At 38.5% G+C, this 26357-nt stretch overlaps 1 protein-coding gene across 2 annotated transcripts in view; it reads right to left on the reverse strand.

Annotated features, from left to right (window-relative positions):
- The window catches only part of IL15 (interleukin 15), an 80876-nt gene that overhangs the window by 12056 nt on the left and 42463 nt on the right, over positions 1 to 26357 (reverse strand). For both annotated transcript variants that reach the window (XM_058721303.1, XM_058721304.1), the window contains exons 2-3: positions 2323 to 2421; positions 1277 to 1374 (exon numbers count right to left, since the gene is read on the reverse strand). In XM_058721303.1, coding sequence (XP_058577286.1) covers positions 1277 to 1374; positions 2323 to 2334 — 110 coding nt within the window. In that variant the 5' untranslated portion in view covers positions 2335 to 2421. The remainder of the gene's footprint in view (positions 1 to 1276; positions 1375 to 2322; positions 2422 to 26357) is intronic.

Genomic DNA, 26357 nt, shown 5'->3' on the forward strand with positions numbered 1-26357 from the left:
ACAGAGCCCGATGCGGGGCTCAAAATCACAGACCATGAGATCATGACCTGAGCCGAAGTTGGATGCTTAACTGACTGAGCCACATAGGCGCCCCTATATATTTTTTAATGTTTATTTATTACTGAGAGAGAGAGACACAGGGCATGAGTGTAGGGAGGGGCAGAGAAAGAGAGAGACACAGAATCTGAAGCAGGCTCCAGGCTCTGAACTATCAGCACAGAGCCTGACACTGGGCTTAAACTCACAAACCACCAGATCATGACCTGAGCCCAAGTCAGACGTTTAATGGACTGAGCCACCCAGGTGCCCCAGGTGTGATTCTTAAAATAAGCAATAATCACTTTCATGGAATGACTCTGATAGTAAATATTCTTTACTATAGATTCAACATGCACCTTGCACATTGCTCAGGCTACGACTATGCTTGCCCTAGCTTCCTTCATAAATATTACAGACTTGAGCCAAATCTACTAGTCTTGAATGATCATACACTTACTCATTTTGGTAACACTGAAATTTAACATCAGGACAAAAGACTCATCATACACTGACCAAGTGACTGTGGAATGATTCTTCAAACTTCAGGAACCAATAGCTGCTCCCTGATGGATCTTGTACAGAAGCAAGATAGCCAATACTAATTTTCCCTGTGAGCAAAGATGCACTACACACATCCACAGCTCCCCACACCAGGAGGGCATCAGTAAGGGAAAGTGAGCTGGGAGTCATACTACATAACTACAGGTTGGGTACTTTGAGCCAACTGTGTACAGAGTGTTAGCTACATATAAGAAAGAAGAAGAAAGTTAATAAAGCACAGAAATGTCTGAATGTTTATGAAGAGGAAAAGCAAAAGGCCTAAATAAAGAAATGTTTCCAATTGAGGGAGGATAAGGTTCAAAGGACAGGAGACTTCAGTGCCAGGGATAGATAACAGAGTAACACGAACAAGCCCTCAGTATCTATTTTTTATGTTGTGAAAATCATGTAAGATGTGAATAAGGAATGTACTTCCAAGTTTAGGTAAATGTTAAGAGATCCAGTTTATTGGAAGGGTATAACACTTAGCTGGGATATTAGCAGAATGTAGAAATGTTCAAGTGGGTGTTAACCAAACTTCCTCTGAGTGTTCATAATCTGCCCTCTATTGTTCCCAAATACTTAGAGCCTAAGGATTTAAGCAAACTGGACATAAACCAATTTAATAGAGAATATGCTGAGTAACAATGATCATGGCCATTAACATGATGATATTTAGGCTGAAAGATACAATTACCTCAAAATGAAGACAGGAATGCAAGCTTCAGTTAAAAAATGGCTGTTCAGAAGTAAACACAAGTAGCACTGGATGGAAGTACTTCTCAAATATGGTTTCTGAAAAACAGAATCATATGCAAAGCAGCTAAAACATGTTTAGTTAAAAAATGATATACATTTAAAATGATATTTTATCATGTTGTAGGTTCCAGGAGGTAAATTGATCAAAACTTCAGAATTAATGCTCTCTATTAGAATTAATGAAGCTAGAATTTATCTTTCTTCCTTTCTCCCTCCTGCCATCTCTGTCTCCTATGTGCAAAATTACTTACTATATATTTTTCCAGATGCATTTCAATGACGATAATTTTAAGAAAATTCCCATATTACTAATCTATGTATATACTAATATCACTACTTACTTTGTTTCTATTATCCTTATTCTCCTCATATTTTTTTTTCCTTTTTAATAATTCAACATATATTTTTTGTTTGTTTCTAATTCTCTATGGCATGCTCATTTTTTTTTTCCTTTGGGTGTCACTGAAAATAGTTACAGAACCAACTGAAGATACTCTGTGCCATCCTAACAAGTGATACATAATAATTTTTCTTGGTGATTTAGGGAAATATTCATCTTAGAACTTCTCAGAGTTTTGATATGTTTGCCTGCCTCTTTCACACTGTCAAAGCCTTTACAGTTTCAGAGAGCCCTTGAACCACTAAGAATCTGTTTCATTTAGTCTACACTGGAAGGATGAATAATACCTAGACCTTGCCATCAAAGACTACACCATTCATTGAGTAGATGAAAACTCGAAGAACAAAACAGGGTGAGAAAAGTGAAATGATACATTTACAATGGCATGAAGAGCCCATCAGGGTGTTAGTAGAGTTCAAATACCTATTCCACTTACTTTCAAAATAAGAATAGTCCACACATGAATAGACCCCTGGGACACAACAAGATCTTTGGAGAATTGTCATATAACTTATCATGAAGTATCTGAGATTCAAGTGATCCTTTTGAAAAGTCCATATACTATCTCTACTAATTTTCCTTACCGAAATTCTCATTACTCAATGCCAGAGTAAATCCTTAAGTGTTGAAGAAGAGCTGGCTATGACAGTGGGATTCCAGCAGCCATCCATCCAGAATACTTCCTACAATACAATCGAGGGTAAGGAATTAAAAACACGGTGGACTAGTGAGGAAAAGGACTAGTGAGGAAAAGGAAGGAAGAGAATTAATATTCACTGAGCACTTACTTTTTCATGGGCACTCATCAGTCACTTAATATATACATCACTTTTAAATTATGTTTTAAGTTTATTTATTTATTTTTGAGAAAGGGACAGAAAGAGTGAGCAGCATGGGGCACAGAGAGAGAGAGAGAGAGAGAGACAGAGACAGAGAATCCCAAGCAGGCTCTGCACTGTCAGCACAGAGCCCGATGTGGGACTTGAACTCACAAACTGTGAGACCATGACCTGAGCTGAAACCAAGAGTCGGACCTTTACCCCACTGAGCTACCCAGGCGCCTCTATACACATCACCTTTAATCCTCACAACAATCCTACGGGGTGGGGTTACCAGCATTTGGGTAAACTGCCCAGGCCCCAGAGCAAGTCCAAGACCACCAGGATCTGAGACCAGGTCTGTCTGAAGACAAAGCCCAAACACTTTCCACTATAGTATGTTCTTGAATTGGCAAATTCCAAAGTTGCATATTTACTTAGTAACCAGTAGAAGTCACCAAATACCTGGCTTCATATAAACCACTGACTGTTAATTTAATTTACAACAGAAGTATCTACTTCTACAGACATTGAACAGCTGTTTTCAGTCTTTAAAATAAATCACTGTTAATTGAAATGTTATTTGAGACTTTCATAAGTAACAAATTCTATTTTTTCTAATTCAAGGCAATGAAGAATGTGAGGGTTACACAGTCCCATATTCAACTCCATTTTATTAAAGTAAAGATTAAAACTAAGACATATAAAATATAAACAATTATTTTTGCCATCCTTTAAAAATAGTATGTATTTGTTGACCTCTCCACAAAAATCAAAATCTGCTTTGCCCCTGACATAAATATTCATTGCAATTAAGTTTTGTAAACTCAATTAATTAAATTATTTTATTTTTCACATGACTGTTTTATGATATATGATGTATAAATCTTTATTTTTTTAATGTTTTATTTATTTTTGACAGAGAGAGTGCACACGCACATGCATGCATGAGTGGGGGTGAAGCAGAGAGAAAGAGGGAGACAGAGGATCCAAAGCAGGCTCCGGGCTCTGTGCTGACAGCAGTGAGCCTGACAAGGGGCTTGAACTCATGAACCGTGAGATCATGACCTGAGCCGAAGTCGGACGCTCAACCGACTGAGCCACCCAGGCACCCCTGATATAAAATCTTTAAAAGAAAAACTAGTATTTATCTACATGTTAAACAAGACACTATGAGAGTACCTTCAACAGGAATGCCTCTTTTTCAAAAACATATTAAATTCAGTCATATGACCTGAATCATATGCACGATTTTAATTAAAGCAAACTCTCCTTATTCCTCTCAACCAATAATCATTCTCTTTGCCTGTATTATCTCAATGCTTCAAGTTTTTACAAAACTTCAGAGTTATCTCGTAATTGTCCAAAGCCTCTTAAATTCCTTCCATCGTTTTGAGCTATGGTATCCCAAACTTCACATTGATCAAATAACAGTATCTATTGACCTGGGACTGAGTGGTACTGAGGGTGATGGAGGTGTTAATAAGGCCTTGGGAAACTACTGCAGTAAGCAATGAGGACTTCACTTCTGGGCTTTTGCGGCAGCGCATCTCCCCACGTGCAGGGTGTCTGACCCTTACCAGTGTGGCAGTGGACTTGTACTGCCCCGCCCAACCACCTCCAGCTGGCATAGGTCAAGGAGACTAAGTGCTGTGCTCAGAATGCTCCTACCAAGCATGGTGGAATGCAGCAGAAAACCACATCAAAAGCTTCAAGCAAAATAATGTTAATAGAGACCAATGGAGGGGAAAAGGACACTTTTACAGCTTTGCCACCAACAAAAGAACTGATGTGGTTTCCTAGGCTAAGAGCAAAAAATCTGGCTTTCCAAGCAGCTTTGGAAGCATTCAACCTGCCACCTACTAGTGCTGTGGACCAGTAATTTTACTAAAATATGTGTGAGTGCAAGCACGCACGTGTGTGGGTCAAAAATCAGTGTGGATCTTAAAAACTGAAAAGGTAGAATACCCTATTCCTTTCTCTTTAGCCAGGACTCAGTGTTAATTATTAATATAATTAATACTAATGACGGTAATATTATAATATGTATTGCTTACCTAGTGCTTTCAGTTTATAACATTATTTCCTATACAGTACTACATTCAATGCTGGCAATATCTTATAGCGAAAGACATTACTCTTATTTCACAGTGATGAAATTGAGGTTCTGAGAGGTTAAATGACTTGCTTCAGGTAAATGTCATGCATGTGGCCATGAAAATCTACCTCACAATCCAAGTTGGGCAGAAGGAGGAGGGATGCAAGAAACTGAGAAGTGTAAGCCCCTTAATATAGGAAGTAGCTGGGGCACCTGGGTGGCTCAGATGGCTGAGCATCTGACTCTTGGTTTTGGCTCAAGTCATGATCTTGGTGGTTTGTGGGTTCAAGCTCCACATCCAGGTCTGCTCTGGCAGCGCAGACCCTGCTTGGAATTCTCTCTCTCTCCTCTCTCTCTGCCCCTTCCCTGCTCTCTCTCTCTGTCTCAAAATGAACAAACATTAAAAAATATATACATATGTGAATAATAAAAATATATATGTGAATATATATATATATATATATATATATATATATATAATAAAAAGCCCTGCTCTCTAACAGTTTAAAAACAGGTCTTTCAAATTTCTTGTGTGAAACAGAATTCAAGTTCTTCCACATCCATTATTCCATGTGATTCTCACAAAACACTCGCTAGAAGTGGCTGAAACCAGGTTAATTACTTTCTGAGAAGACAAATCTAGGTATGAAATAAATTATCCACTTCCCTTTATGTCATATTTTTGGAGAACTGGGAAAGCAGTGTTTAATCCTGGCGTACTAATGGCATATGGTCACGAAATGTCCTCACAATCAGCGTCTTTGGTTTGCCCTTCATTCAACTGGGTGCACGACTCCAGGAAATAAAGAAAGACTAAATCCCAGCCCTACACCCAAGTTGTTCACAAAGTTTGAGCAGGAAATTTTTTGCGATCTTGTGATTGGGTGTCACTGCAGGGTGGCTGTTGACCTTATGGTGGCACTGCAAAGCTAGCAGGATGTCACTGCCCAGGGGTAAGACATTGGGAAGAGTTGACAAATCAACACAGCTGGGCAGCTCTAAGAGCTCTAATTCCGGAGTGACTTGTGGAAAATAATTGTGCACATCTTGCATTCCATACCAATATTGTAGTCCTTCCCGGTGAGGAAATATAACCTAATGCACTGCCGTTTGGCCTTGTTTTATTCTGTTTCATTATTTACTCGCCTTGTCACACATTTAAAGTAAATTTAAAAAGGCTTAGCACAAAAGAAGAGTTATAAGTATTGGTTAATTTGGTAAACACATTAATCTGTTCACTCAAAAAAAAAAAACTAAAAGTGAGGGCAAACCAACGTTGCGTGCTTCTGGAGAATATAGAGAATGGAAGACAGCATTGCTGCCCCTTATGCATTTAGTAAATATTTACTGAGTACTTACTATGTGCTAGACATTTCTCTATGACCTTGGGATACATCAATCAATGCAGAGGACAGAGAACCTTGGTTTTAGGGGGAAAGAGACCATTTGTAACATACATAAACCAGTTAATTATATATTTGATTAGAGAGAGGTAAGTGATATAGGGAAAAGAAAACACAAAGTAAGGCAAGAAGGATGTGGTCGCGATTTTGAATAGGTGATCAGGATAGAGTTCAGTGAGAATAAAATCACATCAGAGATGTAAAGGCAGGAAGGGAATGTGCCCTAATACACCCAAGTAAAGAGCATTTGAGGCACCCGGAAGAGCTAGATCAAAGGCACATTGGCACCTGCATGTCTGTGAGTCTGAGGATCAGAAAAGAGGCTGAGGGAGCAAGCAAGGCAGAGCATAGTCTGAGATGGGGTCAGAAAGGTGGACAGGGAGGGGTGGCTCAGATTGTGCCCTTTCAGCCACTCTACACTCTAAGGATCTGAAGTGAGAAGTCACTGCAGCATTTTGGGCAAATAACTGATACCTTCTGAATGACATTTTAAGCAATCTGTCTTGGCCCCTGTGTTAAGGACAGGCAAGGATGGAAACAGAGGTCCTGAGACTACAGGAATGCAGGTGACACACAGTGGTGGCTGCAGTGTGAGGGGTGGCAGTAGAGACAGGGACATGTAGTTGCAGTCAGGAAACATTGATATGACAGAACAGGATTTCCTGACAGACTGGATGTGGGCCATAAGACAACAAAATACTCCCAAGTCTTTGCCCTGAGCACCTGAGATCTGAAGCTGCCGTAAACTGAAACAAGATGGACTATGGGCCGAACAGATGCTCTGAAAGGAGGGGTCGTATCAGGAGTTTTCATTTTGGACATGTGGAATTTGTGAGAGGCCAAGGGCACAGCCACACAGAAACGTCAAACGGGCCGTTGGATGCAAGAATCTTGAGTTCGGGAAAGTGGTTTGAGCCTGAAATCGATATGGAGCTCATGATGCTGGTGGACTTCACAGAGGGAAAGGTAGAGAAGAGGACCAAACCTGAGCCAAGGTATTTCAATATTAATTAGTTGGGGGGAGGGGGCAGAGGGGGAGAAGGACCAGCAAAGAAAATCTCAAAGGGAAGACCAGTGAAAGGGGGGGAAAAGGAGAGATTGTGATGTTCTAGAAATCAATGAGAATTATATCCAGGACAAGAAATGACAATCACATCAAAGGTGCTGAGACTTCAAAGAAGATACAGATTGAGCCCTGACCAGTGAGCTTGTAACCTGGGGGTCATGGGTGACTCCGACAAGAGCACTCTCAGCAGAGTGATGGAGACAGAAGCCTGCCTGAAATGGACTGAGGAGAAAGTAGGAGGAAAGAATTTATGAAATGCTAAGTACAGGCAATGTTTTGCAGAATACTGCCCCAAAAGGGAGAAACAAAAGATGGTGGTAATAGGTATTAGAAGGTAGAGATGTGCTGAGGGAAAAATCGAGGATGTTAGCGGGAGAAAGGACCATTGCCACGACCGTTGCCAGATGACGTTCTTGAAAAGGCAGGTGAGGATGAGAAAGGAATTTCATGCACAAGTGGGGTGGTGGCTAGGTCACCTGTTGTCATGGAAGGAAGGCTGAGGGTCAAGGTAGTGCAATAGCTAGGTGGTAGATAACTGTGGTGGTATATGTCCTCCACTACTGCTTCAATATTCTCAACGAATCAGGATAAAAAGTCATTAGCAGACAGTGAGGACAGGGAAGGTGTTGGCTTGAGGACAGAGGAAAATATATGACATAGGAGAATGACAAATGTAAGTAGGGTATGAGAGCCATGCCTATTGGAAGGAAGTCCATGGCCGTGAATGGTCAGAGAGTGAGATTCATCAGCATGTGCGTGTTTTCTGCAGCCACATTAAACGGCAAGGATCAGGCAGGCCTGCCATAGGTGGAGAAATGGATTTGATCATGGTCATGTATGCTAGCAAGCACAAACAAGAGAGAGGCAAGGGACTTGAGGTTATGTGAGAAAGTACAATGGAAATATGGCCAGTAAATCTAAGTTTTTGTTTTTACTGTAAGACTTCATGGAGGAAGTGTTCCTGGAATCATACCTTAAAGAATGATTAGATTTTAGGGGCGCCTGGGTGGCTCAGTCGGTTGAGTGTCCGACTTCAGCTCAGGTCATGATCTCGCGGTCCGTGGGCTCGAGCCCCGCGTCGGGCTCTGTGCAGACCGCTCAGAGCCTGGAGCCTGTTTCAGATTCTGTGTCTCCCTCTCTCTGACCCTCCCCTGTTCATGCTCTGTCTCTCCCTGTCTCAAAAATAAATAAAATGTTAAAAAAAAATTTAAAAAAAAAGAATGATTAGATTTTAGATGTGAGTAAAGACAGAGAGACAACATTCTAGGTTAGGTAGAAGAAAGAGCCTGAACAAGGACATACGCACACAAGTGCAGTGTGTATTCAGAGGAAAATGTGTCATTTGATAATAGTGTGAAAGCAGTGATAAGGAAGAATGGACAAAACTGTTGTGAGTATATAAAGCAGGGATTGCCAAACATCTTCTCTAAAGGGACATATGTCAGCCTTTGTCTTACATTCTCGGTCACAACTACTTAAGCCTGCTATGATAGTGGGAAAACAGCCATAGATGATGTATGAATGAATGCATTCAGAACAGACAGTTGGTGAATTTGGCCCACAGGCTATCGTTTACAGACCTCTGACTCCTGGGGATCTCTTAATCAGTCCCAATTGGAATACAGCTGGGAAAGCGGTATGTTTAAACGTCTCAAATTGTCCTACCATTAACGGTACCAGCATTTTTTTCAGTAATTGCTTTTTAGCTGTTTTCAATTGACACTAATATGAAATTTTCAAATATGAAATTACATTAAACACAATCTGTGTTTGATATTAAAGCTTTAAAAAACACCCAATTTGGACTATGTTACTGTGGGTTCCTTTTTTTTTTTTTTTTTTTGAGAGTGAGAGAGCGAGGGAGAGGGGCAAAGGGACAAAAGGAATCTTAAGAATCTCAAGCAGGCTCCATACTCGGCACAGGGCCCAATGCAGGGCCCAATGCCACAACCCTGGGATCATGATCTGAGCCAAAATCAAGAGTCAGACGCTCAACTGATGGGGCACCTAGGTGGCTCAGTTAGTTAAGTGGCCGACTCTTGGTTTCGGCTCAGGTCATAATCTCACAGTTCCTGAGATCAAGCCCTGCACTGGGCTTTGTGCTTAAAGTGTGGAGCCTGCTTCAGATCCTCTGTCTCCCTCTTTCTGCCCCTACCCCACTCAAGCTCTTGCTCCCCACCCCCCTCTCTCAAAAATAAATAAAATTAAAAAAAATTATTTTTTAAAGTCAGACACCCAACTGAAGGAGCCACCTGGGTGCCCCACATAAGGTCACTACTTTGACTTTTAAAAATTAATTCATATAAGATCTGAAGTTGGTATTTAATTCTCTCATAAGGCCACACATCATGTTAACAGAGCCTGTAAATCTCACAATTTATCAAAATAAAAAAATAAATGATTAAGATGTTTCTTCTTTTAAAAATACCATTTCATATAAGGTTTACAAAATACATATTTTCAATATATATTTTCAATTAAACAATGGTTAAGTTTTCGGGAATACTTAAGACAAGACAAATTGCTTAATTATAGTGAAAAGCTTCTAAAGCAAATCACAACAATTTACATGCCTATACTGCCAAGGACAAAGGTAGTGATAAAATCTGGACACCTCAGTTACCATGACTACTCAAAAAACATTAATTAAATAGATGGTATAAAAAATGAATATAGAGACACTTCAGGTAGTTTATCATCTAACAAAGACGATGGTACGTAAATGTAGCTGGAGGGCATATACGCTCATACCACTCTATGATCATGGTTCCATGTAGCAATATGTTCATGTGCTTTTTTTTGATTATTTGGTGCAAATGTTCTTGAAAAATGTGTTGTGTGTTTTTGAAAAATGGTAGCTAGTATAATTCTCTAGGGCAGGTATAATGGACAGCTTGCCCAGAATAGCACAGCTATAATATTTAACCTACTGTCTAGGAATAGGTAATGAGATCTGTTCCTCTACCCCACTTTCCAAAAGTACTGCATTCAGAACGCTTGGGAAAGGTGAAGAAATTCTCCCAAACCAGAGCACAAAAGGAAAAATATGGAAATTATGAGATAGATCTAGAAATTCCAACATAGTACTGAAGCAGAACTCCAGAAAGAGCAAAGAGAATAGAGAGCAAGAATTAATTACAAAATGATTTTTACAGGGGCGCCTGGGTGGCGCAGTCGGTTAAGCATCCGACTTCAGTCAGGTCACGATCTCGCGGTCCGTGAGTTCGAGCCCCGCGTCAGGCTGTGGGCTGATGGCTCGGAGCCTGGAGCCTGTTTCCGATTCTGTGTCTCCCTCTCTCTCTGCCCCTCCCCCGTTCATGCTCTGTCTCTCTCTGTCCCAAAAATAAATAAAAAAAAAAAAAGTTGAAAAAAAAAATGATTTTTACAAATTCTACAGAGTTGGAAAAGGACGCTAGCTTTTACATTGAAGGGACATAAAAAGCATAGATAAAAAATGTGGTATTTTTAATTTAAACTCTCTAATTCCAGGATAAAGAAAACCATGCTAATAGTATTCATGGAGTAAAACCAAGTTACTTTAAACACAAGAATCAGAATGAATCTGATTAAATCTGTTACTTAAAAGACAATAGAACTAACCTTCACACTTTAATGGAAAATGGACTTGACCCTAAGAAGGTATTAAAGAAAGAGGGAAAAAATACTGTTTCATAACAATATCTTAGAAAATGTAAGATCCACAGAATGTGAAAAAATAGTGTGAAAATGTATTTTGGGAAAATAAAAATGTCCAAAATAATAGAAAAAGATGTGGGATGTAAAAATAGGAAGCATAAAACAAATAACATTTATATTTGGGTCTAAATAATGGCACCATTCTTCTGAAGTATGTGGGTTTTTACCTACTTTATTCATTCATTTATTTTGCAAAAATGTGAGATCCTTGGGACACCTGGGTGGCTCAGTCGGTTAAGCTTCCGACTTCAGCTCAGGTCATGATCTCATGATTATTGGGTTCAGGCCGTGTTGGGCTCTGTGCTGACAGCTCAGAGCCTGGAGGCTGCTTCCGATTCTGTGTCTCCCTCTCTTTCTGCCCCTCCCCTGCTTGTGCTCTTTCTCTCTCTCAAAAATAAATATTAAAAAAAGTAAAAATAAAAATAAAATTTGAGATTTTTGTGGTTAAAAACCCTACTTATCGTGTCCATTACGTACCTCCAACACATAAAAGCACACTAGATACATAATAAGCACATATTCTATGTTTGTTGGATTTGATTTTTCATTTGTTTGCAACTACATTGTTCTTGTCCTCACAACCATCAACCTCTTCACTGCACTTACTTCTCCATCCAGATGTCCCAGTTAGTCACTGTAATACTATGCTACGTGGCATCCTAAATTCCCTCCACGTTTCATCTTTCTGCTATTTTTATTTTGCTAATTTCAAATTACAAGCTACAAAGCACTGCTGGAAAAAATGCATCATTATAACTTCTTGAGAACTGCTGGGCCTTTTCTACATCCAGCCAATAATTTCTTGCTCTCCCTGACATTCTCCACCACTTTTAAAATCCACTTTATTGAGGTATAATTTCAACATAATAAAAAACACCTATTTTAGGTATACAGTATGCAGGATTTTAACAATTGTATACATCTTAAAATCACCATGGCAACCCTAAAACACATAGATAGAAAACATATACATATAATCACAAAAATTGCCTTCAAGCGCCTTTACAGTCACTCTATTCCCAAACCCAATACCAGGTAACTACTGACCTAAAATGTACTTTCCCAAATAGTGATGCGGAAGGAAAAGTACAGATAATCTCTGTGGGAAAAGAAGAGGAAGTAAACACATGCTAGGATCATTATTTACTTACAGAACATAAAACACATTCATGGTGAGTAACTGCAAAACAATCAAGATAAAAGCTTACTACAGAAAAAAAAAAAAAAACTAAATATATATTATCATTATAATTTCCAAACCCCGCCCCTCCCCCCAAAAAAAGGAAAATAAGGCAATGAAAACTTGAGGAATCTAACAGAAGACAGCAGAGGCAGAAAAGGAAAAAAAAAATAGAGGAAGTATAGTAAAAAAATACAGAGTAAAGTGGCAGTGGTAAGTCTAAATATACAAGCGTATCCCTCCACACATGCAATGTGATAAAATTGTGATATGTGATAAAAACTACACCTGCTTCCTGAAAGAACAGACACTGAGACTGAGTTTAAAAAGTAGAGAGACAGAAAGACAGATGAATGTTAAAATATGCTATTTATAACAAAAGGAACAAAAATAAAATGGCACGAAAAGCTTGAAAATGAAAGAACAAAAAATGATATGCTTAAGCCAATATGATTACAGTAATAATAAATTATGGAAAAATTAGAATTCAAGTGGCAAGTACTAAGCAACACAAAGGCTGATACACATGGATAGAAGTTATAATCTTCAAAATATATAATAATCATGAACTTTATGAACCTAATAACATGGTTATAAATTGTATAAAGGAAAAACTAATAGAAAAACAAGGGGTTATTATAGATTTTAGAACATTTTTCAGAAATTTAAATATGAAAATGAGTAGGCCTATGGTCTGTGGTGTGCAAGTAAGCTGGTTCTTTAAAACAAACAAACAAACAAACAAACAAACAAAACACTGATACATAGCATTTGCCAATTTCTAATGTGGAAAATACCCACTCATTCTGATTTCAAGCCACCAATGGTTTAACAGCTAGTTCACTAAATGCCTGACTAGCTACTTACTTCCACAAGCCAATTAGAACTGTTTTCAGCAAACCATTGCCTATGGTAAAATTTAAAAGCAGAATGAATAATGTTTCATGTAGTATGTATGTCTTTTAGATTAAATAGATATAGATAGATGAAAACATTCTACCCTACAGAATAGCACATAAAATACTCATAAAAGTTGCCCATGACCTAGATCTAAAATGTCCATGTGCCAGACCTAAAACAAAGCCTCAAAAATTATAAAAATCTGAAAGCATATATGCCACATTATATGATCACAAACCAATAAACGTTGGATTACTGAATGGAATCATATTGAATTACAATAATATTAGTAACTTTGAATTAAAATCAATAATAAAAGAAAAGAAAAATTCTAAAATCTGCCCACTAAAAAATGTAAAATGATACTTTTAAATAATGCTAGTATAAAAGATAAAGTCAATATGAAAAGTACACTTCATTAAAAAAAACTGGGGGCACCAAAATCTGATACCGATACTAAATAATAGTATCTCAAAAAAGAAAATTATATGGCAATCTCTTGTGAACACAGATGCAATTTTCCAAAATAAAAAATTAACCAATTCAGGGGTGCCTGGGTGGCTCTGTCAGTTAAGTGTCTGACTGTTGACCTCAGTTCAGGTCTTGATCTCACAGTCGTGAGTTCAAGACTCGCATTGGGCTCCATAATGGGCATGAAGCCTACTTAAAAAAAAAAAAAAAAATTAACAAATTCATCAAGCAGTGTTTTCACAGAGTACAATTAAACGACTAAGTAGATTTCATTTTTGAATTGAAAGGATGATTAACATCAGGAAGTTTATTAGTGTACTTGCTATATTAAGAGATTAAAGGAGAAAAGTCATGTGGTTGCCTTCATAGACAGGACAAAACTCAGCATAAATTCCTAAAATACAAAATGTCAAAATATTCTCCAACTGATAAAGACTATTTAATACAAACCCGCAGGATTCTTATCTGGGGCCATTTTCACTATAGGTACAGAACAAGGAGGCACACAATCAGGGCTGCTAGTCAACACTGATATATGATCACAGCTACGTAGGTTCAAATCCTGGCTCTCTCACTTACTATCAGGGTGACCCTAAGACATGTATATACCTTGGTTATTTTTCTTTCTAAGTCAGTGAAATGGAAGATGAGCTCAGAACATACCTCCTATGATTACTGTGAAGATGAATGCTTTACATGTAAAGCACTTTAGACACTGCATGAAACAGGAAAGAGTCGTAACAATATTTATTAACATTACCTTGGCAATTCATCAAGAACCTTTGAGAAAATATGGCAAGCATCATTATTACAAATTACAAATTTAAAAAGTAAATTACAAATAAAGAAAGTAAAACTCAGAAGTTGAGTAATTTGCCCAACATCACACATGCTAAGAAGGAAGTTTCAGAATTTAGTCTTGGCTCCTTCATTCACTTATACATTTATCAAATATTTACTGAGCCCCTAATATGTGTCAGTAAGTAATTCTTCCTCTAAGGATACAGCACGGAAAAAGGGGGAAAAAAAAAAAACAGAAAATGTGTAATTCTAAAGTTTGACTACAATGTCCTCAATTACTATGGAGAACAATAAATGTAGCATGTGTGAAATTAATCTCTGTTTTGTACAGGATGGCAAGAAAGACCTCACCAATAAGATGGCATTGCATTTAAAGAAAGAGGGTTAGCAAACAGTATCTGAGGAAATAGCTTTCCAGGAAGAGGCAACAAGAAATGCAAAGACCTTGTGGGAGAAGTGTGTTAGGAACAGCAAGGAGGCTAACTGAGTCAGAAATTCAACAGGTAAGGTCAGGGTTAGGTAAGGGAGAGTGGCAGGAAGTATATCATCAGGTAAGGACTTGGGTTTAACTGGAAAACTTGTGTGAAGCATCTTGAGCACTGGAAGGATGTGAATTGGCTTAGACTTTAAAGGCCGCACTCTGGTTGCCATATTGAGAAAGACTGTGTGGGCAAGCCTGGGCACAGGGAGACAATGTAGCACAGGGTTGCTACAATAATCCACAATAATAGTAATAGAGATGCAGAGAGGTATATGTCCTGATGAACTGGATGTTAGGTATGAAAGAAAGAGAAGTGTCAAGGATGACTCTGAAGGCTTTGACCAGAAATGGTAAGAAGAGTATTACCATTTATTAAAACAAAGGAAGCTGTGAGAGGAACAGGTCAGAGAAAAGAGGAGTTTGGTTTTAAAAAGATTAAGTTTCATGGTTATTAAGTAGTCAACTTTATCAAGACATTGGGAGAAGCTTGATTTCAGCCCGAGATCCCAGAAAGAATTATGGGAATATTGATAATATACCAAATAAGCAATGAATCGGTGAGTGCAAAGGAAACCAGAGGCCTATTGGTCTTTACGATTCAGTTCTGTACAGCAGATATTTACTGGGTATCCACTATGTGCCCGACACTAGGGTTATAAAGGAGAATAAGCAGAGTCCTTGTTCTTGAAGAAGTTACAAAAACACACATATACTTTCATTATGATATCATAAATACTAAGACAGTTTGGGTATCCAGATTTTTAGGTTGAGAGAAATCCTAGAGGAGATGACAAAAATAGATTCCCTGAGAGAATAAATAAAGTTAGCCAATCCAAGGAAGAAGAGAAGGACTAACCAGGTAGAGGGGAAATAATGGGCAAAGGCACAGAGGCAGGAAACAATTAGGGAGCATGCAGGTAAACCCCAACACTGTGAATTTCCATATCAAGTTAGAGAAAAGGAGTGGTAGTGGTATAGTAAATGATAAACGGGAGCCCTGCCTCACAGGAGAATTTGCTGTTCACTGGGTTCATGAGTGCTGTGGCATGATTAAATCTGCATTGGATATAGATCATCTTGACCACTGGGCAGAGGGTGTACGTAAAGGAAGCAAGACTGAAGGCAGGAAAATGAGTCAATTATTATTACGGTAGTCAACATAAGGACTAAACTGAGGAAGAAGTGATAGGAATTGAAAAGTAATAATAATATTAGTTATCATAGTAATACTTCCCTGCAAAATTGGCAGGTCCTGTTGGCTGTCCTAGAATGTACGCTGAGGTGGGGAGGAAGAGTCTAGGATGACTAATGGCTTGTATGCTTTGATGGTAGGGTAGTGGGATCCCTAATTGAGATTGGACCCAGGCTGGGCTCATTTGAAGGGAAGATGATTCACTCAGTGTTGGAAATGTCAAGTTGGGAAGGCTGGTGGGACACCAAAGAAAATGTTCAGGCACACAGATGAATATGCAAATCAAAGCTGAAGAGATGGCAGGGCTGGAGACAGAAGGCATTGGCTTAAAACCGTGAGTTCGGAGGAGAGCAAGCTAGAAGAACATGTAAAGAGAAAACTACGGTGAGAAAAGAGAGAACAAACATCTTTAACCTTTCTTTAGATAATGGCTTCAGTGAAAGGCTCCTAATTGCTTCAGGTTATTGGTCACAGCTAACGTGATCACACAGCAAGCAATTATAGCACTCTCATGGACTCTGATGGCACATTTCCTTGAATGTAAGAAGCACGTTTTTTCAATGTGAACATTTCTGAAATAGGGTCACGTCTTATAAATGATCCCTATCGTCATCCTCAGAAAAGCTGCTCTTAAAAAGACTGTGCTTAAAAAAAAATGACGATGTTTCACCACCGGTGCACTGGAAAAAGAAACTATGAGGGATTTATGTGCAGGACGTATATTGAGAAGTGCCTTTAGGATCAGTATCTGTGAGGGAAAAAAAGCTCAACTGGGCAGAGGGAGAAGTAAGGCCATCACCACCTGGGCTTTGTGGAGCTCTAAAGCTGGGATAGCTCTCAGGAGTTGCACCAAGTTGGGGAAAGGAGGGCCTTTATAACACTCCCTCCCAAGAAACACTGGATGCAGGCTGCCCCAGGGGAGTGGGTGTGACGTTGGACAAGGAGAGTCTCTCCCAGAGAGAACTGTCCCCTGAGACTCTAGCAAGCAGTACTCCCAGCAGCAAGCATAACAAACTCTTCATTCCTTAAGATGAGTATACCCACAGCACGCATCCAATACTAATGATTATTTAGGAATGAAGGAAATGCAGCATTTTTATCTCAGCATGATGTGATCTTACTATGATCATGAAGTATTAAACATAAATTTTCTCTGGCACAACCCATTTCAAAATCAATTTTAGTAAAAATATAGGCCATCTGAAATCCTCCCCTGTTGGGGATAAAGTAGAAAAAAGAGCATTATTTCTTTAAAAAAATTATGTAAGGTCAAAAAAGACATCCACTGCAAAATTCCTAGGGATTTCCTCAAAAATATTTGGCAATGAAAGAGTAAAATAATCATGGTAAGAGCTAACCTACTGAGCACTTAGAATGAGAGGCAGATTTACCACAAACTCAGTGGTGCTCCCATACCTCTGTCTTGCATTGCCAATGGTGAGGAAGCAACAGTCCTAGCCCTGTAGTGGGACCCCTGCTTTTGGTCACCTTCTACCTCCTAGAAGTCATACTGGGTTTGTAAGCAGCTACTACCTGCCGGCAGGCTGCCGGAACTTCCTTCAATCTGTTTGGACTCTAATGATAATCTAGCCCCATTGGACCTCATGAAGAATCTGGACCTTATCTGTGACTCTAAGGATGTGAATGCAATGCATCAGGGCCACTATGGGTCCCAGGTTCTCAGCCACTTTATATGCCTTGCCCCCATCTCTCATAGCAAGACCTCATCCACAGGGTAGGGATGGGGAGCCAAGAGGGAACAGTAAGGACCTGGCCAAGCTGTAGAGGCACTGCCTGTCTGAGATCATGTCAAGTGAAACCCAAAAGCTGGATTTCTCCACAGTTTCCCTCCAAACAAGAAGGACCGCCTGAGCATGACGCTGTGGAAACAGAAATGCAGTGTTTCTAGTAATGCATTATCAAGGTAAATGAATACTTCCTAAACCATCAATAATAAGAAACAAATTTCTACCCACACTGCTATAGACAAAAATAAATTTTCTATTTGCTTTATAAAAAAATATTAAAAATCATTACCATATAAAAGAGGAAATCTGAGTGTATGCAGACAAAAATTTGTAGGAAATAAAGTATATAAAGATGAGTTAGGGGGGTGTGTGGGTGGCTCAGTCGGTTAAGCTTCGAACTTCTGCTCGGGTCATGATCTCAGTTTGTGGGTTGAAGCCCCGCATCAGGCTCTGTGCTGACAGCTTGAAGCCTGGAGCCTGTTTCAGATTCTTTGTCTCCATCTCTCTCTTTCTCTCTCTCTCTGCCCCTCCCCCACTTATGCTCTCTCTTCTCTCAAAAATAAACATTAAATTTTTTTTTGAGCTCACGTTCTTTAAATTCTATGCTATACTGAAATAATCCATTTATAGATTCTTTTGATGCACTTTGATATGTAGCCTTTCATTTATCATTCAACACTTACTAAGCCCCTTTTTTGGTTAAGGGAATGTGCCAGGTGCTGGAGAGTATCAGGCAGATATTATATAGTTCCTACCCCCCACAAACCACAAAGACTAATAAGGAGACCCAAAATGCTGCAACGGAAAGCACAATAAAATACACAGGTTTTAAAAAGTGCTACAAATAAGTAAAGGAGAAATAGTGAATTAAACATTCTCATCTGCCAGGTGAAAGAGAGTGAGCAATGGTGTATGAACATAGGATACGTTTTCCTTTCATTCATGGAACATTGGGGAGCTAATGTGACAATATTTTAGAATTTCAACTCAAGATAGTGGATATATTTGGGTAACAAATTTTTAAAGTTTCATTTTAGGACTAATTAACACATATTTTCTGAGTACCTATGATGTGACTGGCATTTTGATAGGTATTTGGTGATCACATTGGGAAAAAAGTTTGTATCTGGAAACAATAACAGAGCTCCTATAATCTACCCTCTTTTGTAATGAGGAAGCTGAGGCCAGAAAGATACGTGGCATATGTTACAAGAGTCGTCTTTTTCAGGAAGCCTTTCCCTAAATGATCACAATCGGCTACCATTTTACTTTTTTCTAAACTCAGCACACTTTTATGGCTCTTGTCCTTTAGTTGGGTACTTGTTTTTTTATATGGAGATCATGAGCTTTTTAACTCTTTTTTAAATGATCAATGGTACCTTTAGATACATAGCATCTAAAAGCTATACGCTTTTTCCTCAGAAAAATGCACATAAGTACATGTCCAAAAACTTAAATAAAATCATCTTAATATTACAAATTCAATCCTCCAGAGGTCTCAGGATCCCAGATTAATAATCTCTCTTCTGGATTGCTGGCTTCATAAAATGACTTTTTTCTTATCTATGCCCATAATACATGCGTAAAATACATTTATCTGTGTATCTCCCATAGTGCTTAAAGTTGCAATCAATATGATAGAAGCTTAATAAATTTCCACCAATTCGAATTATCCGAGAACTAAATTGTAGCCAACTGAAGACACGGAACCAGCCTCAACTGCCTGCCTGGTCATGTCTTACACTATTTCATGATTTCTCTTAAAAACAAAAAACACCTAATCATTGCCATTGTGGGCTCAGTTTTACAATGGAGGTAAAATAAATGTCCAAGTACAAACTTGGTATAACCACTTAGATATGACGGTACACGGAATAACAATTCATGTTTAGGATAGGGCAGCACCTCTAACACAGAAAGTACTCAGTAAATATTTGGAGAGTGACTGTGAACCCATAAATAAATAAATAAGAAATAAGAATGAATAAATGCTACTGCAAATGGAGAAAGCTTTGGGATGTAGTGGCGATTGTGGTTACTATTGAAGAGTGAGCTGTGAGGAACACCAGATGTTGTCTGGAAGTGTTGACTCACTATATTGTACAGCTGACTAATATTACACTATTAGTATGTTAACTAACCGGAATTTAAACAAAACTAAAAAAAATAAATAAATAAGTGACTAGAATTTGAATAAGAAGGAGGCTAGCCCAGCTAATATTGATCCAGCATAAATAATAACACCTGAGTATGAGAAAACCTAAGAGGTGCCATTGAAAAAAAAGGTATCAAAGGAAGTCAAAGGAAATTGTAGAGAAGCAAAATTTGTCATCCCAGGACGTGTCTCTTTGGCATGTAGATTATTCTAAGCTGATTATTTTTAAGAAACAGAAGGTTCCAGAAAAATCTTTGGCCTTCCCCCAACTGCCTGAAAGAATTTAGAGGACCCACCCTGGGAAGGGAGCTACCACCAGAGATAACAACAGTATATAATATGAGCTAGGAGTGGTAGAAAGGGAGGAATTTAGCAAAATCTGTTTGGTAAAATCCTTCTCTATGCCCCATTGCTTCTGTATCACCTAGCAAATATTTGTTTACCAAACATTTGGTCTTTTTCATCTTGCTGTGAATTGTCTTCCCTCCCATTGTAGTCCCAGACCCCATCCTCTTCTCCTTAGCTCTGGATGGCACATAAGCCTCAAATGCCTGACTGCTTATGGGCCTCATAATCTTATGGAGCCCCCTACATACATAATTCAATTTTATTGTCTCCTGTTAATTTGTCTCATGTCAACTTAATTCTTAGACCAGCCACCAGAATCTTAAAGGGTACAGGAAAATTTTTCACCAATAAAACACATTTGAATAGTCAGGCTGGTGTAGGATTACATATGACCTACAAAATGAAGCTGAGGGATCTGATTTGCTTTTCTAAGCAATGGGATACTATTTTAGATTTTTAGACAGTAATGTTACCTACGAGTTGTCCTTGACAGGAATTAGTAATTAAATGAAAAACTGAAGAGAAAAATGTCACATATCATTTTTTTAACATCAGCTAGTATGAATAGTCAGACTAGCTGTTCATCTATTAAACTATTACCTTAATCTGATAAACAGTCCTTCTACTTTAATAAATACATTTGTGATTCCTGGTAATTGACAGTCATCCCTTTTACAGGAAAAGGGAAGACCTGAGAATTTGTAGCTGATTTAATGTTGAGCCCATGTGTTAATTATTAGCTGAAAAAGTACAGGGTTGAGTCATAATTAGTTGGTATCCATATCTATATGAAATTTTCTAGCATCCTCAGCACATATGCCTAATAGGATCTCTCTTCTGGATTGTGACCCTCTTTGGCTACTAATGCTCTTCATTATTCAATCTCTACAAATCCGTTCACGGTATGATTGGGATATAGTCCCCTCTAGAACTCTAACTAGGAAGCCAGCATCCATCTTGCTAATTCAGATGGAAAGATAAACACTAGAGGTCATATCACCCCCAATGCATGGCTGGACCAGGCAAGAACACACATGCTCAAGGGGCAAGAAGGTTTACTTACTATTCAAAGTAACTACAGGACAAGTAGTTAATCAGCACTAATGAAATCTCTCACATACAGAACAAAATCTCAGATTCCAAGTCTATTGGGATGGTACAGACGTCCCAAGGACCAGATGGAGTGGCACCAGAAGTTATTAAGTAGCATCTGCTAACATGACCCTCAGGGCCTCCAATCAACAGTGTCCACCTTCTCAGGAGACCCTTGCTCCAAATTTTGCCCTTAAAACCCCTCACCTCCAAGACATCAGAGAGTTTGGGACTTTTGAGCATTAGCTCCCCATTTTCCTGGGTGGTGCCACACCAATACAGTATCTTTGTTCACTGTAAACGCTCAGTGTCAGTTTTTATTGGCTTGCTGTGCACTGAGTGGACAAACTTTCATTTGGTTCAGTTACAAAACTTTGGTGGGAAAATTTTTGTAACATTATTAAAATTAATTCTATTGGTGGAATTCAATTATCAATATTTTCCAAGGTTAGATTCAATAAAGTATATTCACAGTTAATCACTGTTAAGTAAAGTTTCCCTAGTGTTCACATTTTCTCTCAACAAATATGGATTTAAGAGGGAAGTATATATAAGAAGAACAAAGCTGGATATTAAAATATTAATAATTTATATGAGAAGCTAATAGTTAAACTTGCCCTTGTTAACTCCGAACAAAGGTTCAGAAAAAAAAACCACAGTTTTTTAGCAAAATAGCAAAAAATAAAATAGCAAAACCTATTTTAAAGGAGGAAAGACACACGAAAAGAACAAAATCTTACAATAACAATCTCTATGGTAGAGTACATGCATTCAAATGTTGTATCTAATGTTGACTCTTCATCAAAAATTTTGGGGGCGCCTGGGTGGCGCAGTCGGTTAAGCGTCCGACTTCAGCCAGGTCACGATCTCGCGGTCCGTGAGTTCGAGCCCCGCGTCGGGCTCTGGGCTGACGGCTCGGAGCCTGGAGCCTGTTTCCGATTCTGTGTCTCCCTCTCTCTCTGCCCCTGCCCCGTTCGTGCTCTGTCTCTCTCTGTCCCAAAAATAAATAAAAAAAAAAACGTTGAAAAAAAAAAAAAAATTTAAATAAAAAAAAAAAAAATTTTGAACAATTGTCTAGAAAAATCACTGCTCAGCAGAAGATACTTCAATATGAGCTATAAGTCTGTGAATTTAATTGAAATCCACAGTCTGTATGGTGCCAAAAGAAAATAATGAGTCTTGGCCTCAGGAACAACAAAATGGGTCACTTAATGTCTGGGAGTTACATACAACAAATGGAGAGAATAAGCCTTCTGTACTAACAACCCTTATCAAGCCAATTAATGACTTAAACTGAGCACCGAGAGATTCTGTGGGCTATTGTCTGAAAAGAAAGAAAGCTTTATAATAGGGTAAAAAGGCCATGCAGAGGAATTGCCTTAGGAAAAAAAAATGTTTTCTCAGTTTCCAGTAGAAATATATGAAACATAAATTATATGGGAATGAGAAATATGTTAAGAATCCTGCTATTTCACTTTGATTCCCTTGGGCACCCATTATCATGCTAGAACTGAATATTTACATAAAATAAACACCATTAGCAGAAAAGAAGATGACAGAAAATTCCTTTCCCACTTAGAGCATTTCAACATCTGGGTTACCATGGGCCATTAAAGCACAATGAAACAGTCTGCCTGGACTGCCACATACCTTTTTATTTATTTATTTTTAAAGGAAAATGTGAGGAAATATCTGTATAGTTTAGTCTCCCTTTGTATGCTGAGCAACCTGTTTCCAGGCAGAACAAAAGATTACTATGACTTCTATTTCTCTTTTAAAAATGTCTTCTCCTTTTTACTCAAGTTAATTAAACACACCAACTCATATGAAAAAAAGAGAAGGAAAGAAACCATGTTTCATGGGTTATCTCGTGTTCGAGTTCAGAGCAACAATCTCAAAGTGTTTGGGGGAAAGAAGAAAAATATACAGTAATGGAAAACAGGCAGTCTCTCAGGCTCTCCCTGTTTAGGCAAAATGGGACCACTAATAAGTTACAGAATTACAGGGAGAATTTAGGCGTGTACTGGCTGGGCTGAAGGTCATAGATATCAGCTAATAAGAATACGAAGATAGGCTACTGAATAGCTTCTGGCCACAAAACGTAGGTGGAGAACAAGAAATTTTAATACAGAAGAACTGCCATTAAAGAATGTTGCTTTCAATTTAAAAATCTTCCTAAAATCTTCAGTTGATACTCACTGGGGACTCCCATGCGTGAAGCAGTTCTTGGGAGCTATTCCTAGAGTAATAAAAGAGGAAATTACTGAACATCAAGGATTTTTGGTCTTTGACAATGTAAATATCCAAGGAGGACACCCAGAAAGCTTGGTTCTAATGTACACCACGGGTGAGTGGAAAAAGACTATGGAGCCCCTCCAGGAATACTGGGGCGGGGCGGTGGGGGGGGTGGGGGGAGGTGGTGTTTTGGAGAAAGAAAGCGAAAGGATGAAGGGTGTGTCCAAATATACTGGGCAAACACAGCTCTGAGTTAAAACTAACACTCAGGTTCTGAGCTTTTAATAGCACACGGGTGGCAACTCTAAACATAACTTCCGATCACATTTTATAGGACTTCCCTTTATAGCCAAGACATAAAGCCATCTCCATGAAGGAAGCTTTACAACAAAACTTTCCATCAAGTGTTCAGCAGAAACAGAACCCACTGACAAGTCTCTGATATTCAAAGAACAACAACAACAACAAAATAAAAACAGTAATCCAATATTCATTCAGTAGAATGAAGCACATAAAACACAGGAGATAGCTCACTCCTGGACATGGTATTGGTGGCATTAGGCTTCCTGCCTTGAACACTTAGAGTCACACTCTCCCTCCAGCTATAATAAAATATTGCTATCCAGCTAGAAAATCAACACATTGGCTTCCAAAGCACATGGACTCGGTAGTTTTCCTATCAGAATCCTACAGCTTTATGAAGCCACGTACTGATAGAATGGCGGTGTAAAAAGAAAATAAAACCAAAAGAAAAACAGACAAACAGCTGTTTCCCCTTGCATTAAGGCATCACTGCAAACATATAGTAGTATAGGCTCTTACATAGTGAAAACTCTTTTTGTTCTCTACGTACTGAATGACAGCATGAATAGTTACGTTCTGTTTTGGTTGCTATTTTCCAAACTTTATTACCAGAAAAATCATTCCCTATGTGTATGTTCCCCATAATATCCTCCCTTCCAGGGAAAGAAGTTATAGCTCAGACCCCGTTTCTAATTTAACTGTTCATTTAATTTTCTTTAACACTTTAAAATATCAACAGGATGCTTTGACTTGTCACAAGTGGGCCATCAACTTGGAAGAGAACCCATAAGAATGACAATACCAGTGTTTCATACAACGTAGTTCACAAAGAAAGGCGCAATCAACTTTACCAAGTTGTCTTTAACAATTCAATGCAAGACAACTCTGGCCATAGTCTGCTATCATGATATCTGTGCTTTAATATATTGGTATTTTATCCTAGATAGAAGAAATATGAACATCTCATTAAAGGACAATGATGCATAAATTGTGACCAATAACAATCCAAGTAAAAGATTTCTGGTGAAATAAGAGAGACAGGATAAAAATGGAACACTTATTCAAGAAGAACAAAGTGTGCATAAAAGTCAGAACCCAAGAAAGTATTCTTGTGTAAAGAAAGAACAATCCTATAATTTAAGTATGACAAACCCCATATACGTGCCAATGAACTTTACTATAATACTCATGCAAGTTCAACTGTAAAATTTTGTCATATGTCTTTATGAGATCCAGCAAACAAATTTCTAAGCAGTCAAACCAAAATAAATGAAATATTTCCGGCAACTCAGAAACTAACCAAAATATGTCACAGATGTGTTTAAAATGTAATAGAATTTTAGCACTGCCTATTTCAGAGATGTCTAGTGATCCCAAATTACTTAGCTATTGAGAAAACCAGGACTGGACTTTGTTTCGCACACAAACTGCACTGTTCCTGATACAGTTGAGGAGGTTATAGTCTGTACGGCTCTGCTTGACCTAGTAAATCATGGGGAACAAAGCAGGTGCCTATTAGTGTCTTAATGTGGTGGGGGGGAGGGGCGGTGGAGAAGAAGATTCAAAGCTGCCAATAAAGAAATCAATGGTTCTCTCAAAAATGTTAGCTTCAAGAGCCTAAGAAATACATGATACATAATTGTTTATGTTATTTAAAATCAATAAGATAACACTTATCTGTTTTCCTTTATTGTGGTATACCCCACTTCCAATATTCTGCTTCATAAAAACATGCTTCAGGGGCGCCTGGGTGGCGCAGTCGGTTAAGCGTCCGACTTCAGCCAGGTCACGATCTCGCGGTCCGTGAGTTCGAGCCCCGCGTCAGGCTCTGGGCTGATGGCTCGGAGCCTGGAGCCTGTTTCCGGTTCTGTGTCTCCCTCTCTCTCTGCCCCTCCCCCGTTCATGCTATGTCTCTCTCTGTCCCAAAAATAAATAAAAAACGTTGAAGAAAAAAAAAAAATTAAAAAAAAAAACAAAAACCATGCTTCATGTGGTCTCCAGTCAATGGTAGCTTTGTTTGATCAAGAATGGAATTTTTCTTAATTGGCTTTATATCTTCTGCAATTAGTTCCTTTAGCATATTGCTATAGGAATCATACTCAAATTAATTCTTAAAAGTATATAAATAAAAAGAAAAACCATTATTGCACTCAAATTTCCAAAAGAAACAAATGAGCCTGACTCTCAGTTAACCAAATATTTAAAGTGTGTTTATAAGATAAACAGTGGGAAGACAGGGTACAAAGTAGAAACCAAAGCCTGAAATCAAATAGGGCAGACTAAACAGACATTAGCACAAATCACAGAAATATGTAGAGCATAACAAAACCTAATTTATGTGATTCTTGACCATCTGCATCTCCTATTTTACAGGACCAGTGTGCATGTAAAGCTTGTGTTGGAACCCTCCAAGGCAGTATTTTTTACAGCAGTCTGTGGCACCAACACAGTCTGGCTATATAGCAGTAAGGCTGGTCTCCATAATGCCTATGGATAAAATCAAACCCTATGATCAATGTGATATAGGGACAAAGGTCTGTCATTCACCCAAAACCCAGGCTTGACCTCCAAATCTGTCAATTACTGTTTTGAGTAATAGGATGTAGCAAGCACAATTATACATCCCACCCCA

This window comes from Neofelis nebulosa, chromosome 3, assembly GCF_028018385.1.
Source record: "Neofelis nebulosa isolate mNeoNeb1 chromosome 3, mNeoNeb1.pri, whole genome shotgun sequence".
NCBI lineage: Eukaryota > Metazoa > Chordata > Mammalia > Carnivora > Felidae > Neofelis > Neofelis nebulosa.